Source organism: Hippopotamus amphibius, chromosome 10 (assembly GCF_030028045.1).
Source record: "Hippopotamus amphibius kiboko isolate mHipAmp2 chromosome 10, mHipAmp2.hap2, whole genome shotgun sequence".
Taxonomy (NCBI): Eukaryota; Metazoa; Chordata; class Mammalia; order Artiodactyla; family Hippopotamidae; genus Hippopotamus; species Hippopotamus amphibius.
Window position 1 is genome coordinate 51,664,795 of NC_080195.1, and position 16,010 is coordinate 51,680,804.

At 40.7% G+C, this 16,010-nt stretch overlaps 2 protein-coding genes across 3 annotated transcripts in view; both read left to right on the plus strand.

The window, feature by feature from the left end:
• Positions 1–2,224, plus strand: part of RABL3 (RAB, member of RAS oncogene family like 3) — a 34,390-nt gene extending 32,166 nt beyond the window's left edge. For both annotated transcript variants that reach the window (XM_057697923.1, XM_057697924.1), the window contains exons 7-8: positions 315–353; positions 951–2,224. In XM_057697923.1, the coding sequence (XP_057553906.1) occupies positions 315–353; positions 951–1,016 (105 nt within the window). In that variant the 3' untranslated portion in view covers positions 1,017–2,224. The remainder of the gene's footprint in view (positions 1–314; positions 354–950) is intronic.
• A 7,620-nt stretch (positions 2,225–9,844) lies between these two features.
• The window catches only part of HGD (homogentisate 1,2-dioxygenase), a 42,483-nt gene continuing 36,317 nt past the window's right edge, over positions 9,845–16,010 (plus strand). Inside the window, exons 1-2 of the mRNA XM_057697888.1 lie at positions 9,845–10,034; positions 15,306–15,377. Coding sequence (XP_057553871.1) covers positions 10,020–10,034; positions 15,306–15,377 — 87 coding nt within the window. The 5' untranslated portion in view covers positions 9,845–10,019. The remainder of the gene's footprint in view (positions 10,035–15,305; positions 15,378–16,010) is intronic.

Here is a 16,010-nt window from a genome sequence, read left to right on the forward strand (position 1 = left end):
AAATTTGCAGCCATACACTAGGAATTACATGGGATCTCATGCCATTCCCTGGTTATTTAGTCTCTTTTCTTTGTTCATTTATTTTTTGACCTATCATTAATGTTTTTTTGGAACAAGAGGCAGGCTTTTATAAAAATACTTCCACAATCCTGATCTCATTAGCACCAGATTTAACACATTGTACTAGATGTCTGTCACTATTGAAAAGACTCTTAATTTGGGTATACACCTTTTAGTGCCAGTAGTGACCATTGCAGTTACCACTTTTTCAAGGTACATGTGCTAAGCCCTTTAAAATCTTTTGTTTTTCACAGGTCATAGAGAAGAGATACTTTTTAAGAGATGGTAATCAGGTCTGTATCTATCTTTTCTTGATAAAATGATTTCTTGAATTTGGAGGAAGGTTTGATTGATTCGAAATTAATTTCCAAATTTATTTTTGAAGTTATTTTTTAAAAAGTTGGAGTAGTGGTGGGGTCCTTTGCAGGCCCAAGCAACTGGCTTTCTTCTGTCGTATTAAATACAAAAGAAAAAATCAGATCAAGGGAAAATAAGGGTCTAAGAAACAAAAAGAATCTCGAGATAAGGTTACATTATAAAATACTAGAAAGTAATTTGCTTGAAACTCCGAAGGTATATATCCAGAGACTATCACAATGCAAATAATTCACATAAAAGTCCAACAGGTGAGTATGATGAGATTCACCTCCATCCTGTCTGATTTAGATGACACTATCACCAGTTGCTTGGCAAATGTTTTTCATTTTGGTAAAATTTATTTTTACTATTTAATCTGCTGTGGTTTTCTGAGTACAACCTCAGAAAGATAGTTCTTTAAAGAACAACAGCCCAACATAGAGAAACAGAAAATAAGGAGAACATTTTAAAGGCTGTTAGTATTTGAACTCTGCCTACTTGAGTCCTAACATGATTATCTTTCTTGCCTACAGGTTCCAGGCTTTCCTGATCGAAAAAGGTTTGGGGGAGGAACATTAAAGAGCTTACATTATGACTGAATTACACTCATCCTTTGGAAGAGTAAGCAAGCAGTGGCAATTTTCCACAGCTTTCTTGTTGCTGTGTCGATTATTAATGTCTCTGCCTTTTAACGGAATTATCTTAAAATGCCACCCTTCAGCCTCACCCTTTAATGGGAAACTGAAAGGATGTAACAGTGTGGGAGGTCCAAACTTTGTCCCCATTCTCTCTGTTCCTCACCTTTCTGTCCTGTTTATAGATTATATAAAAGCCTTGTGGAAATACGAGATGTCAAAATGACGCAGTAAATGAGCAGTGACAGAATGCTGCAGAGAAAATTTACTCTTGCCTAGAACTGGAGGGTTGTTATGGGTCTGTAGTTTTCCCACACTCCTTGCTGAAGCCTTAATTAAGTACTTCAAAAACGTGTCTCTATTGTTTTACCTTCTGAGAGGAAAGGTTATGTTAACCAGCCCTGAGTTGTCCACCCCAAACGATCTCTGTCATTTTCGAAGAAGCAAAATGGTGTTATTTAATTGTCTCCACCTTCATCACACACAAGGGTGCCTAATAATAGCAACCCTTGTCTCTCTTCTCATTGGCTGGAAGAGGCAGACTAATAGCTGGAGTTAAATATAAATAGATTAATAATACATAGAGAACAGCAGTACCAGAAAAGAAGTTTTCTGCAAGAAATTGACAGCTCACTGAATCCTTCACTCTTTAGGTTACAGCTATCTGCACCCTCTTACTGTTTTCTGTTTGGAAATAGATAGGGTGAAATCTAAGACCTGCACAAGAGCAGTAAGAGAGATTTACAGCCTCTTCAGTTTTTATTTTTATTTTTGAAGGAAAAGTCAACTCCTAAAATGTCCCTTAACTATAGTCTGTAAACCAAGAATATTATTCTTTGTGTCAACAATGTATTTATGGAGAGAAGTAAAAATAAGTTCCACAGCAACACATTTACATGAATTATGGACTAGGATTCTTGGATTTCATAATCCAAAGTTTTTTGGGGGTGGTGTGTGTGTATTTGCATAATTGTTCATCATTACTTTTTTTACCCATCTTTTTTGCTTGTATAATTCCCTTTGCCCCAGTTCTTTATTAATATTTAAATTTGTTTTACAAAAACTGTAATTTGCTGCCTTATTCAACACCACCTTTTCACATGTATGCTCTCTCTAGTTCCGCTGCAGGTCTCTGCACTCCTGATTTTGCTCCATATTAAAATATAATAATAATAAATACATAATTTCAGCTTCTCATTTTAAAACCAGGGGAAAAAACACTAAATTCTCTTTCTATTCCGTACTTTGGAAATCAGGGTGTGGTGAAAGAGGATATTAAAATGACAATGTTAAGAGAGTGCTTAAAAGACAGTCTTGAGGACTTCCTAGGTGGCACAGTGGTTAAGAATCCACCTGCCAATGCAGGGGACACAGGTTTGATCCCTGCTCCAGGAAGATTCCACATGCCACAGAGCAACTAAGCCCATGAGCCACAACTATTGAGCCCATGTGCTGCAGCTACTGAAGCCCATGCACCTAGAGCCCGTGCTCCACCACAAGAAAAGTCACGGCAATGAGGAGCCCATGCACCACAACGAAGAGTAGCCCCCATGGCAATGAGGAGCCCATGCACCACAACGAAGAGTAGCCCCCACTCACCACAACTAGAGAAAGCCCATGTTCAGCAACGAAAAAGACCCAACACAGCCAATAAATAAATAAATAAATTTATTAAAAAAAAAGACAGTCTTGAGAATATGGAAAAGGATTTGAAAGCATTTTTTATCAGCTAGAAAAGTCTCCAGTCTCGCTTCACATCCTCCCCCACAAGAGTTAGCCCTGATTTCTTTTTTGACATAAAGGAGAGCTATGCAAATGAGGATCTGTATGTGGAATTTGGCACAAGTATGTTGTGACAGAGGCTGTGCAGTTAGGAAGTAGAAACCAAATGCATACACAAAAGACCTAAACCAATTGAAGCTCTTTGTATTCCTCTTTTAAAAAATAAATCAGTAACCCTTTCTTTCCCTTAATTAGAAAAAAAGATACATTACAATTTGTCTATTTTCTCCCTTATTAAAAAATAAGATTAAAATAACCTATCACTTATGGGTTCAGGGTCAACCTTGAAAAATCAACAATACTCAACCTCATTTCTTCTTGCTGTCAGGCTTGGCTCCTAAATTATAGCTTTCTAAGAAAAAATAATTTTGATAGTCTAAGTTTGTTGCAGCATTAGTAGCAGCAAAATATGGTTGTTGGCCAAAATGAATTTTATCAGCCAGAGTTCTTCAAAAAGAATCTTTTGAAGCATAATTTTTACTAAGGCTTCCTGAGACCTCCTCATAAAAATTGATTTTAGGTAATAAACAAGTGTAAATACCAAATACTTCCTAAGAAGTGTTAATTAAATCTTTAATTTTCTTACTTTCTTGATGGAACAAATTGCTTAGCAATAAAAGAACATTTTTTTTCCCTGTTGTGATTCAGATGTCTAGCTAATGTATTTATTTACTCACTGTGGTGGCAACCAGATGTGAGGGTATGCAGCCACTCATCTGTCCCATAGGCTGCTTAGTTGGAATCCAGCTAAGGATTTGGGTTGGTCTCTCTACCTTTGTGCTCTAGGGGGAGAGCCGCTCCCAAAGGGATTGATCCATGTCAGCTTTACTTGGGTTCTCAGAAGCACCTGAACTTAGGACATGCATGATATAATAGGTGCCGTGGCACTGCTGCCTTCCTCTCAGTTCTGAAAGTGGACTGCATGGAACTGATGTGCTGGGCCATTGGACCGAGCTGAAGTGCTCCTAACTGCTGTCATAATCAGAGCTTTTGAGTCTTCATTTGAACACTGTGTGCCTTAGCACCCAACCTAGGTAGGACCTTATATAAGTATCTAAATGTTGGTTTAATTGAAATTTTTAAAGCACAGGTAACATCTGTTTTAAGAAGTTTGAAGGTCTAACAGGATGTCTGCATTGATTTAATATCTGTTGATATGCAAAGGAGGATACTCTTTGGGGGAAGGAGGAGAAGGAAGTTAAAAAATTCATTTCTCCATAGTCCCCAAACTGAGTAATTTAACTGTGGTAGGAGAGGAACACTTCCAAGTCTAGCCGTGGGAGAAGCCTGAGCCTCACATGTTCCCCACTGTGTTTGCCTGATGCAAAGTTGGAGTTGGAGCCTATCAGCACTGCTCCATAGAGTAGGAAAGGATCCAACTTCGAGTTACGATTAATCAGCACCTTCATTTAAGAACTCAGAGTAATGGCTTTCAAACTCAGAAGTTCATGAAAGTCCTCTGAAGTGCTTGTTTAAAATGCAGATTCTAGGATTTCCTCTGCCCCCCTCACCCAATTCAATGTCTATGGGATAGAGCCAGAATTCTGTATTTTTAACAGGCAAACCAGGTGATTTGTTGCAAGTAGTTGAGGATCCACCCTTTGAAAAAGATAAATTCATATCAAAAAAGTAGGGAAGGGACTTCCCTGGTGGCACAGTGGTTAAGAATCCACCTGCCAATGCAGGGGACATGGGTTCTGCCCCTGGTCAGGAGAGATCCCACATGCCTCAGAGCAACTAAGCCCATGCGCCACAACTGGGGAGTCTGTGTGCCACAACCACTGAAGCCCATGCGCCTAGAGCCCATGCTCCACAACAAGAGAAACCACCACAACGAGAAGCCCGCACACCGCAACGAAGAGTAGCCCCCACTCACCACAGCTAGAGAAAGCCCACGTGCAGCAACAAAGACCCAATGCAGCCAATTAATAAATTTTTTTAAGTAGGGAATACATGGATTGTAGACTCTGTGACACCATTATAGCAGAGTTCATCAAAGTTCATCTTTGGCTTCCTCTACGTGATCGCCCCTTCGTGAACTAAACCACTCCTCCCTCTCAAGGCTACATATGCCATAGCAATCGTAACGTGATTGTCACATCCTCAGTTGACAAAACAGGAAATATTTCTTTGATGTACTACTACCCATTTTTATTACTACCACTTTCTACCCTCTGGGTATATATAGTTCTAATAAAATGCCTTGCCATCTTATACATCATCCCTCTTTTTTTTTGTTAATAAATATTTATTTATTGGCTGTGTTGGGTCTTCATTGCTGCACACAGACTTTCTCTAGTTGCGGAGAGCAGGGGCTACTCTTTGTTGTGGTGCGCAGGCTCCTCATTGCCGTGGCTTCTCTTGTTGCAGAGCATGGGCCCTAGGCACGTGGGCTCAATAGTTGTGGCACATGGGCTTAGTTGCTACATGGCATGTGGAATCTTCCTGGGGCAGGGATCGAACCCGTGTCGCCTGCATTGGCAGGCGGATTCTTAACCACTGCTCCACCTAGGAAGCCCCTAGCCCCTCTCTTATACCATATTTGTTTTCTCAGCTGGCCAACCACTAAGCTTTACCAAGGTCATCAATAAGTAATGGTGAAGAATGAAACCCCTCAACTTCAACAAAATCTTGCTCAGTACCATCAAATATAACAGGTAATCTGTCAGTTTCATGTTTTTCTTGGAGGCATCGGTCTTGAAGTCCTCCATCCTCTAACTGCATTTTTGGAGTGATTGCTCTCTAGGCCTGCCATCGTCCTTCACGTTACCCTGTAACAATCGCCAGCTTCCTGGATGTAATGTTTTCCATTTTCTTGATGTGCATCAATGGTCTTCCAACTGGAATGTGTGCAAGTATCTCTTCCAAGAGGTGTATGGACATGGATGGTTTTAAGGGAATCACTTTCCTGATCATTAATTCTCATATGAATGTAACTTTGTTAAGACTGATCTGCTTGTGAAGCCGCTCATGCTGGTTCTTATTTTCCACCTCTGCTTTCACAGTTGCACCTTCCCACTGCAGAAAAGGAGCATCTCACTAGTTGTGCAATAGAAATACGGCATATTGCCCCAGGGTGTAAGTGTCTTCAGGATGCCAACGAAGGGACAATTCTAAATATTAGTTTTATTTAAGGATTTTGTCCCTCTCCTCACAATTACACACATACACGCAAATGCAGAGCCTTTAAGAAAGAGCTCCTGAGAACACAGCAGAGAGCTTTGGTAAGAGACATCCCAGGCTGGGGCACATTCTTCCATGGCAAGGTTTCTTGCGTGGTCTATCAAAATCTCAACATAGTGTTCTTATCAAAAATAATTATATAGACAAAGCTATATAAAATTAACATTTTCCCGATGCTTTCTGAGTAAATGAGTTAGACAAAGCACCTCTGAGTGAAAGGGTAACAGTTAAAGTCAGTGATTCCAATAGCTGGGTAACAAAGTCTTTTCCAATCAGGTTTCTAATTATTTGCTTGCCACAATTTGCTTGCAACAAAATTAAAGAACCTATTTGAGTTGTTGACTGATAGGTCATTAAAATAATGTCTAAGGATAGGTCAGTATGTGATTTATGGTATTTAATTCAGAAGGAATTTGAGTGATACCATAACAAAGTCCCTTCCATTCGTAACTGCTTATTTATGTGAGCAAATTTTCTCAACATTTACGTCTATAAGAGCAAAAAATAGGATTATATGATGCTGAATCCTGTGTCATTCTTCTTGAAAGAAGCATTTCCAGAAAGGCTTTGCCTTTTATATTTAGTAATTATTTATCAAAATGTGTACTATTTATGGGACACTGTCCTAGAGAAGAATCCTCCAGTGTCCTGTCTGGAGGGTAAAACACTTGCTGATAGCATTCTGGAAATGCAATTGGAGAAGGAAGCTGGAGATTTCATCATCACTACACTTGGTTTTGGTCCTACTCCCCACTCCCTGGTGTTTGTGAGTCCAGAGCTTCTGCAGAGAGTAAACCTATGTTGTGCTAGAATCCGGAGGTGGCAGGTATCTGGTATCTCCAATTCCTGGTCCTTTTCAAATTCTTCCCTTCACCTGTTCCCCATATGGTCCACTGAATCCCTCTCCCTCTGCCTGGTTTTTAGCATCTTTGTTCTTATTGCTCCACTTTGATACTTTGATTCTGCTCTGGTCCAGTATATGTTTGCCTTGTCCCTGCACACGACCTGCTTCTTCCACTGGGTGTCTTTTTGAATGCTAATCACCCTGCCTAGAAGTCCCCCTCTTTCCCCTGCTTTAAATGTCTGCCCAAACTCCCCTTTCTGGAAGCCTTCCCTCACTAGACTCCTCCACTCTATTTTCGCCAGTGCCCTAAAAACACGTCTTTGAGTGCACTGCACTTCTCTCTCTTTGTTTACAATCCTCCCTCCACTCAATGCCCTACCCAACTCTTACTCTCTGTGACTTGGCGCAGCTATCGTCTCCTCGAGAAGCCTTCCCTGCCCTGCTAGTCAGAGCTCTGTGGTCCCTCATCCCTCCCATAGCACCCTGGACTCCTTCTTGTCACAGTACACATGGCACTCCATTGGAACGGCCCGTTTATTAGTCAGTCTCCAGTATGTGCCCTCCCAGAGGACCAGACTCTTAGTCGTCTCTGTATCCCCCATATCTCACAGGGCATGGCACGTAGCAGGTCCCCAATAATTGTAAAATAAATAAGTGTGTCATTAGATTAAAATAGAAAGCCATCGGACATAGAATCAGAACTGTGTGTTTCTGTGTTTTATTTATCCTCATTTCTCCTGTGTGTATATGACACAGTACCTGGCACATAGTGCTTACAAAGCAAAACTCATTTTATTGAGTTATTGTTACAAAAACAGAAGAAGACAGGAAATAAAGTGAACCCCCTTGGGAAAAACCCTAAATAGGAAATTGATAGGTTTATTCAATTTTAAATATTTTCAGGCCCCTCAAAATAATTTTCATCCCATCAGGTATCTGTTACCACTTTCTTACTCTTTCGGAAATCTCTTATACCTTGGGAAAGAACTGAAACACCTCTTAAATCTGCCTTCAAAGCTGATTTGGAAAGAACATATAAAGTTTATGGAAAAACAAAGCAGTATAGCTTTTCCTTTGTCTTTTATTGGTTCCCATCATTTTTCCCCCCTAATCACCAAGCCTAACTTCCAGGATCAATAGAGATTCAAGACCCAATGTACTCATAAACTCAGATATGCAAGAAATGTTTCTCTTGAATTCACTTTTGATTTTGAGTCTGCATTCTGCAGGAATAATAAAAACAGCCTCGGTAAAGCTGAGGTTTACACCCCCCTTTCTCCCAGGTTTGCATATAAATTCCAGGGAAGCTTATAAAATACCATGTCAGTTGTCTATGTTGACATATGCTGAGATGTGCTATAAGCTCCCTGGTCTGCAGGCATCAATCCACACAGTTCGCTACCAACCTGTCATTTGTTTATATCAACATGGCTCCTTTGGCCTGGTCCTTTCTGTGCTAACACTTAAGACACAGGCAAATTGTTTTGTCGCTACTGCAGTGTGCTGGAGCCTGGGGACCTCTGGAGGTTGCTTTTAGACCCGTTTATCTAAAGCAGAATGTGTCACACTGGCAGCCCGTAGTCATTCATACCTACATACATGTTTTTTGACATAATTGTATCAGTTATCCATCACTGCTTAACAAAACACCCCAAAACTTAGTGGCATAAAATACATCAATCTGTTGGCTCACAGTTCTGTGGGTCAGCAGTTTGGGCTGGATTTAAGTGGTGGTCCTCCTGCTGGTCTCACCTGGGATCAGGTACATGTCTGCAGCCATCTGGCAGCCATACTGCCTCATTCACACATCTGGCAGCTCGTGCTGGGCTGTTGAGTGCCTGGACCTCTCTGTCTTATTCTCCAGGAGGCTCACCTGACTTCTCTGCATGTGGTCTCAAGTAGCAAAAAATGGGCAGGTCCTAAGGCACAAGTATTTTTCAAACCTCTGTTTCTGTTGTGTTTGCTATTAGCCACAGTAAGATTCAAGGAGGTAAGTAAAAGACTCCGTCTCATGTTCAGAGGAGAAGCAAAAGGTCATGCATACAAGGATGAAAAGACTTTGTAGGCATTTTTGGCAATCTATTACAGTGGCTTCATTCATTCATTCATCCATTCATTTGTTTAAGTTGCCAGTGTTTAAAAATTGGAGCTTCATGTGTAAAAGTCCTATCTTAAAAAAATCACCTAGCCTATTTTACCTATTTACATTTCCTGCCTGGTCTGCTGCACCTGAGTTTATGATAATAAAGCCTAGTTTACAAGATTGTTTCTCTGAAATTAAATGAGGTAATGTCTGTGGGAAAATCTGGCATGAACAAGCACCCGATATATGGTTTCTTCCTTCCTGAATGCCATTACCCATGAAGCTGGTACCTGACCACGGCTAAGGAAAGTAGCCAAGATGAAGGACAAGGGAGTCATGGAAAAGGTGGCTGGAAAGCAATCCCTCGGTCTCTGTTTAGAGGGATACAGGCATTAGGAAATAAGATTCTTAAAGACTTTATAAGAACACTAAATATATTTAAGAAATTAAGAGAAGCAATAGTAAACATCCCAGTTTGCTTTAAGTGAAGTGCTTCAGGCTCTGAACTGTTCACCCAGCTCATCCCTGGGAGGCAGGTGTGGAGAGCTGTCCCTGTTTTGGGTAGCTACGTGAAAAGACCTGTGTCACAGCACTAATCATTTTCTCACTGCCGTCCAGAGAGTGAACACTCTTCCCTGTTCCTTCCAGGCCTGAGTCAGGACTGAATGGAGAAGGCTCTGCCTCACACAGCAGACACTAACTGCCACAGTTCCTTTCGTAGAGAACTTTAAATTCTCTGCCTTTAGTAATAAGCCTCCTTCTTTTAATTGGAACAAATAATTGGTCAACATTTACCTTGGGTGAAGAGGAGACAGCCCTCTGAAAACTATTCAGAAAAAGCCTGGGTTCAATAAAAAGCAAAGGCAGTTGTGTAAGCAGTTTGGAAACAAGCATGCTGGACTTTCTCCCTAGTGTAGCAGTTAGGAAATGCTTGTGGCTAGTTTGAGCGACCTTCTGACCAGTGAAGCAGTGGAATAACATCCAGAGGTAGTTTGAAAGAGAAACAAGCATTTGGGCTTCATACCCTCTCTGGGCCTGGATTTCCCAAAATCGTCACACCTGCAGCAGAAGGAAAATGGCCGAGTTGAAGGTAAGAAACTATCTGGCCAGTTTGCTGTGGCTTCTTCAGCCACAACTCATGGAAGCTTCTGAGAATTCCAGAGCATGAGAGTTAGAAAGAACTTAGAGGGGCCCTGGCCCAAGCTATTGTGTTCAGAGGCTTCATCGTGGTGTCCATTAGCATGGCTGGGGCTGGGGGATGAAAAAGAAAAGAGGTGATGGTCTAATTATCCATCTTCTGCCTTGTTCATTTCATATATTGTCTTGGGAATCTGTAGACATCATAAAGGCTCTCCTCCACCATGGACAGACACATTTCTCACTGTGTCTGCCAGCCCCTGCTCTCCCACATCTTCCTGTTGCTGAAGCTTCCTGGACAGCCTCCTGGACAGCCTCCAGCCAACTAATTAGATATGTTCAATCTATTCAGTTATTTTGAGGCTCACAATCAGCCCTTGGCCTGTAGAAGCCCCTTCTAGGAAATAATTCCTTTTTATTATTTAATCTTCAATTGAAAAATGTGTGTGGGTTATGTGCTATTAATGAATTAACCCATAATCTTCACAATGATGTATTGAAATGAACTTCAATATTTAGGAGGTAGCCACTTTACCATTAAGGAAAGTAAAGTTCAGAGAGATGACTTGCCCAAGATCACTGCTAATAGGTGATGGAGACTGGCTTAGAAATTGGGTTTGTCAGAATCCATGCCCAGGCTCCAAAAGGAGCCTTAGTGGCATTTGCTAGACTGAGTGCCTTAAGGCCAGGGAAAAGGAGTGTGTTCCCAGTGTCTAAAACCATGCCTAGTGTCCACCCCAGGCTTACATCCATGCCCAACACATGCATGTGGAACTGAGTAGAACTGCCCAGAATCTTGACTCAAGCCAAGTGCGCCAGACTCCAGACTTCTTTCCAGGATTTGAGCACTTCCTAAATGCCCTTCAACTAATGCTGAGATTAAAAATCAAACATCTCCCTAACTGAGAGGGGTCCTAAAACCACTCAACACCAAAGTAAAAGAGTTTGCTTCTTTATACCTGATCGAGACAAAGACTGAGAAATAATTCTCATTCTTTCATTCAGCAAATATTATATGTTAATATATGATGCCACAAGTTAACATAGGAGAAAAACTGAATCTGGACAAGGGCCAAGAGAAACTTCTTTAAGGAGGCTGTTCCTCAGCTGAGTCTTAAGAGAGCAGTAGAAATTGACTAACTGAAGGAAACAGTGGAGTGCAAAAGCACAGCACACACAGAAAGCTGTGCATGTTCTGGGATCCAAGAGTTAAATTTGAGTTGCTTCAGGGACAGCCAAGATGAGGCACCCAGGATGTGGTCAGACGTTGAATCAGGATCTCAGGGGAGGGGGTAGAGCTAGGGCAATAGATGTGGGAGATCATCATATCAATGGTGGTAGTTGGAGGTAGGGGAGTACATAAAAACTTCATTTCCTGATGGAAATCCTATGGGGAAGTTCAGCAGGGGTGGAAACATCCTTACCATTTATAAATAAATCATATCTAAAACCCTATCCTGCTGAAATTTTTAAGCCACTTAGTATGCACAGCACCCGCACACCAATGTCAATTGCATGCTGGTCTTTGTTCTCAATTTCAAAGGCATTTTTCCCAGCCTGCTGTCTAATCTGCACAAGGAAAGGTTAGCTCTAGAGATCACAAATCCAAACACAGAAAGCCAGATTGCATCATGCTAATCAATACACATTATAAGTTTAAAAATATTTCTCTGCTTTTATTTCTTCCTTTTAATGGATATGTCAACACAAAGCCTCAAATGAAATCATATTTACATAAAAGCACAACTGGGGGAAGGAAATTCAAAAGATAAAATAATAAAATTAAATTTTAAATGAACCACCGTATGTCCTTACGTCTTCTACAAGTCCACTTCTTCAACTCTTGATTTCTTCATTTCTAAAAAAAAAAAAAGAAAAGCTGTTTAACATGCAGGCTTTGGGCCCCAGCACCAAATATTTTTATTCACTAGGTATGGGTCTGTATTTAACAAGTTTTAGGGGTAATTCTAATGATTAGCCAGAGATGGGACCCCTTGGTCTACATAATTATTGTATTAGTTTCCTGTTTCTGTTGTAACAAATTACCACAAATTTAGTGGCTTAAAATGACCAAACTTATTAGAGTTCTGGAGGTCAGAAGTCTGAAATCAGTTTCACTGGGTTTCAGTCAAGGTGTAGGCTGGTTCCTTTTGAAGACTCAAGGGGAGAATCCATTTCCCTGCATTTCCAGCTTCTAGAAGTTGCCTGCATTTCTTGACTTGTGTTCCCTTTCTCCATCCTCAAAGTGCATCACTCTGAGCTCTGCTTCCATCATCACATCACCTTTTCCTCTTCTGTAATCAAATATCATCCTCTACCTCCCTCTCTTATGAATACTTATGACTCCATTTGGGCTACACCCAAATAATCCAGGGCATCTCCCCAGCTCAAGATCCTTGATCACATCTGCAAAGCCTTTTTTGCTATATAAGGTAACACTCACAAGTTCCCGCCTTATTCAGCCTACCAGTTTAGCCTACTTGCAATAATCTGCAAGTTCCCCTAACAATCTATATCCTATGTTCCCAACAAGGTAAACTAGAAATACTGGACCCTTTGCACAGGAGTAAAATGTAGCTATAGCTCCATCTCTACCCTGACTTCTCTCTCTTTCCCTTATGCCCAATAAAAGGAAGTGAGGTACACCATCTGCTCCACTCATCAGGGTGTTACCCAGAATCAGAGTCAGGAGAAAACACCTCATAAAACTACTCTGACAAATAAATCATATCCTGGGGACCAGGTGAAAATTAGAAAGCTGTACTCCAGGGAGCTACCAAAGAACTCATGGTACTGAAGTTACATGGAGCTCAGTAATTTGTTCTTTCATTTAGAAAGGGTGCATATAATTCTCTTGGAAGGAAACAAAATCATTTCTATGTTGGATCAAGTTATTCAGAAATCTGGATGGAAGAAAGCATACAAACACATTTGCTTAATGTCAGATTTTTATTTATTTATTTATTTATTTTTTTGGTATATGGTGTTGTTTGTATAGTCCCTGAACCGGCTGGAGTTGAAAGCTTGGATTTTCACAGCTGATATAAGCAGAGTTCAGATTCTGTCCTTGATCTCAAAGCCTTGGGAAAGCAGCTGCAGAATACTGCTTCCTTGATTCTGATACCTTCAGCAGTAAGGCTCATGATATTTTAAAGCTCTAACAAACTCATCTGTAATTTTTCTCCCAGGGGATCAGGGAAACCAACTGGTTTGTGAATGACTCAGCATGTTCACCCCCCTCTTCAGCCAATACCACAGCTAAGACTGAGATACCGATTCAGAGCTCACACCTCTCTCAGAGCTGGGTGGCTCCTTTCCAAACTACCAGCTGTTCTTTCCACTTTCTTTTCTATTTTTTAAAGCAGTCTGAAGCATATGCTTTAAAACTACATATAGCAAGTCTCTTTTCCTTTGTTGCCAACTGTGCAAATAACCCTGGACTCTGTTCTGAGGTCAGCAGTTGCAAAGAATGGAGAAGGTTAATGAGTTAAGCCCACCCACTCCTGCCAGAAAGCTCAGCTGTCTTGCTCAGCACTCAGACCTTCCTGCCTCCCTTTGCAGAGAGAAACAATGCTGCATTTGAGCAAAGTGAAGGCACTGTGATGCTCAGTGGCTTCAGTCAAGATTGGTCTAAAATTCCATTCCACAGAACTGAAGGTAATTTGGGGTCATTATCATTTCTTGGCAACTCAAATTCAATCCTCTTGATGGTGAGCCCAAGGTTCATTTAGGGAGAAGAAAATTGTATTCAGTGGAGAGTCAGAATACTGGATGGTTTCTGCCATTTCCCCCAAAGAAATCATTCCGAACTGCATGCCGCTGCTATTAAACAATCTCTGTGTAATATAACTCAGTTTTTAGTGCTGATAGATTTTCAAATATAAAAAAATATTGTGTCTGGAGGCAAAAAAGAATAATTTCATTTCCATTGCTTTCTAGGTCATAACATTTCACATGTGATATTCCTTCCAAATACGGGCAGCTGTTGCCCTGATCATTGCTCACACATCCAGGTGTGTTACATCAATCTCATCCTTCTCCACGCTGCTGAGAACTCTGGAGGGCTTATCCTCCACCCACTTACATCCTTCTTATATCTCTTAAAGACACATGCTCAGATGGTGGCATTTCACTCACTGAGTGAGGCTGCGCTTTCACTATCCTGGGCTAAAATTAAATACTGATACATTTATTAGAAACAACTATGGGAAGAAAATAGACTTTTTTGATGTTTAAGTTAGAGAAAAGGGAGTTCTAACGCTACTTAGAGCAGGATACATACACTCGTGTTAGAATAGGCTCTAAGGGAAAAGCTAAATCAAACAATAGGTATCTACTGAGTACCTTCTATAAACCAGGCGCAAGGCATATAGAGGTAAATGAGATGCCGTAGTTCCAGCCTTCATGGAGCTTATAAACTAGCAGAGAAGCCAGACAGTGAACAAGAACTCACAGGTGTGTTGTGTTGTCAAAATAAGTTTCGGGGGCTCCGCACATTTTACTTTATTGAGAAACTCCCTTTTTTTCCCTCTGGGTGTAAACAGATGGCAATCCGAATGCACTCCATTGTGGCACTGAGGACAGATTCCGATCTGGCCATTCTCCTGAAAGCCACCCATATCTTCAAAATTTGTTTTCATATATCCACATAGATGCAAATATATTTACAAGTGCTCCATAGATGAGCCAGATGATGTAGGCTTTTGCCTGCAGCAGGCTGGTTGGAGGGCTTTTTCTCAAGGATTTTGCTGTCACATTGGATCCACACACCCCACAGTTGCTTGTTTCAGCATATGGAGGGGAACTGGAATTCCAACCTCAGGGAGGTTGCGACCTAGGCAAGCAAGATCCAACTGGAGTTGAGGTGATGCCTGAGCCATCTCCCCTCTCAACAGCTCCCTGCTGGACCCAGAATTAAAGAACCTGTGCTTGGAGTGGGATAATTAAGAACAAACCCATAAATCAACTAAGTACAGTTAAGGATGGAAAGTCTATACAATATCTAGCACTCTTCTCCCAAATAATTGGTGGTTTTTAAAATTCACACAGAGAAATTATCTTTCCTAAATGGTTCACATGCCAAGACATAGCAAAGATGTTAAGTATATAACGTGATACACAAACATATGTCCATACAGGAATTCTTACCTTCATAGACTGTCAAAGTAGCCAAATACTCTTGAAATCCCATTAATGGTGGCCTTTGTATCTTTGTCATATGCAGTACATTTCTGGATTCGGTAATGAGTGTGCCTCAGAGGACCCTCGCTGCCCAGGTGCCCTGCCAGAAGGACAGGTATGAGTAAATAGAATATTAGCTTGGAGAACTCTGAATTATAGGAATGAATAACCAGCCTTCAGGCCAAGTGCCTTTACCCACCATCTTGTAAATTAGCCTGTGAACTGTCTAGGAGTTTTACAAATCATTAAGACAATTAGGATACAGAACAATGACAATACAAAGGTTAAATTTGGATAGTGGTTACCTATGGCAAATCACCTAACCTAAAAGAAGTAAGATTAACTGTAGGGCTTTCAAGAGGATCCCCTAGGCCCAGGGTTAAGGGACTTCCTTAAAGTTCCCTTGGACAGCATAAGATATGATGATGAGAAAATAATCAGTCCTTGTTAAAAAAAAAAAAAAAAATGTGTGCCCAAAGCTGTTCACACTAGTGCTGGTTACAATAGCAAAAATAATGCAAACAAAATTTTTTTCAAAAAATTTTAAGAATATTTCATGGCATGAAAAAATGCTTATGATATAGTGTCTCCTCTTTTTAAAAAGTGCTAATTGTTAACAGGACTACACATATCATAGGGTCCCCATTTTGGAGGATAAGAATGGAAGGAAATATATGTCAACACTGGGTTATTTCTGGATGGTGAGGTAATGGATTATAGTTTATAAATTTCCTACAGTAAGCCTGTA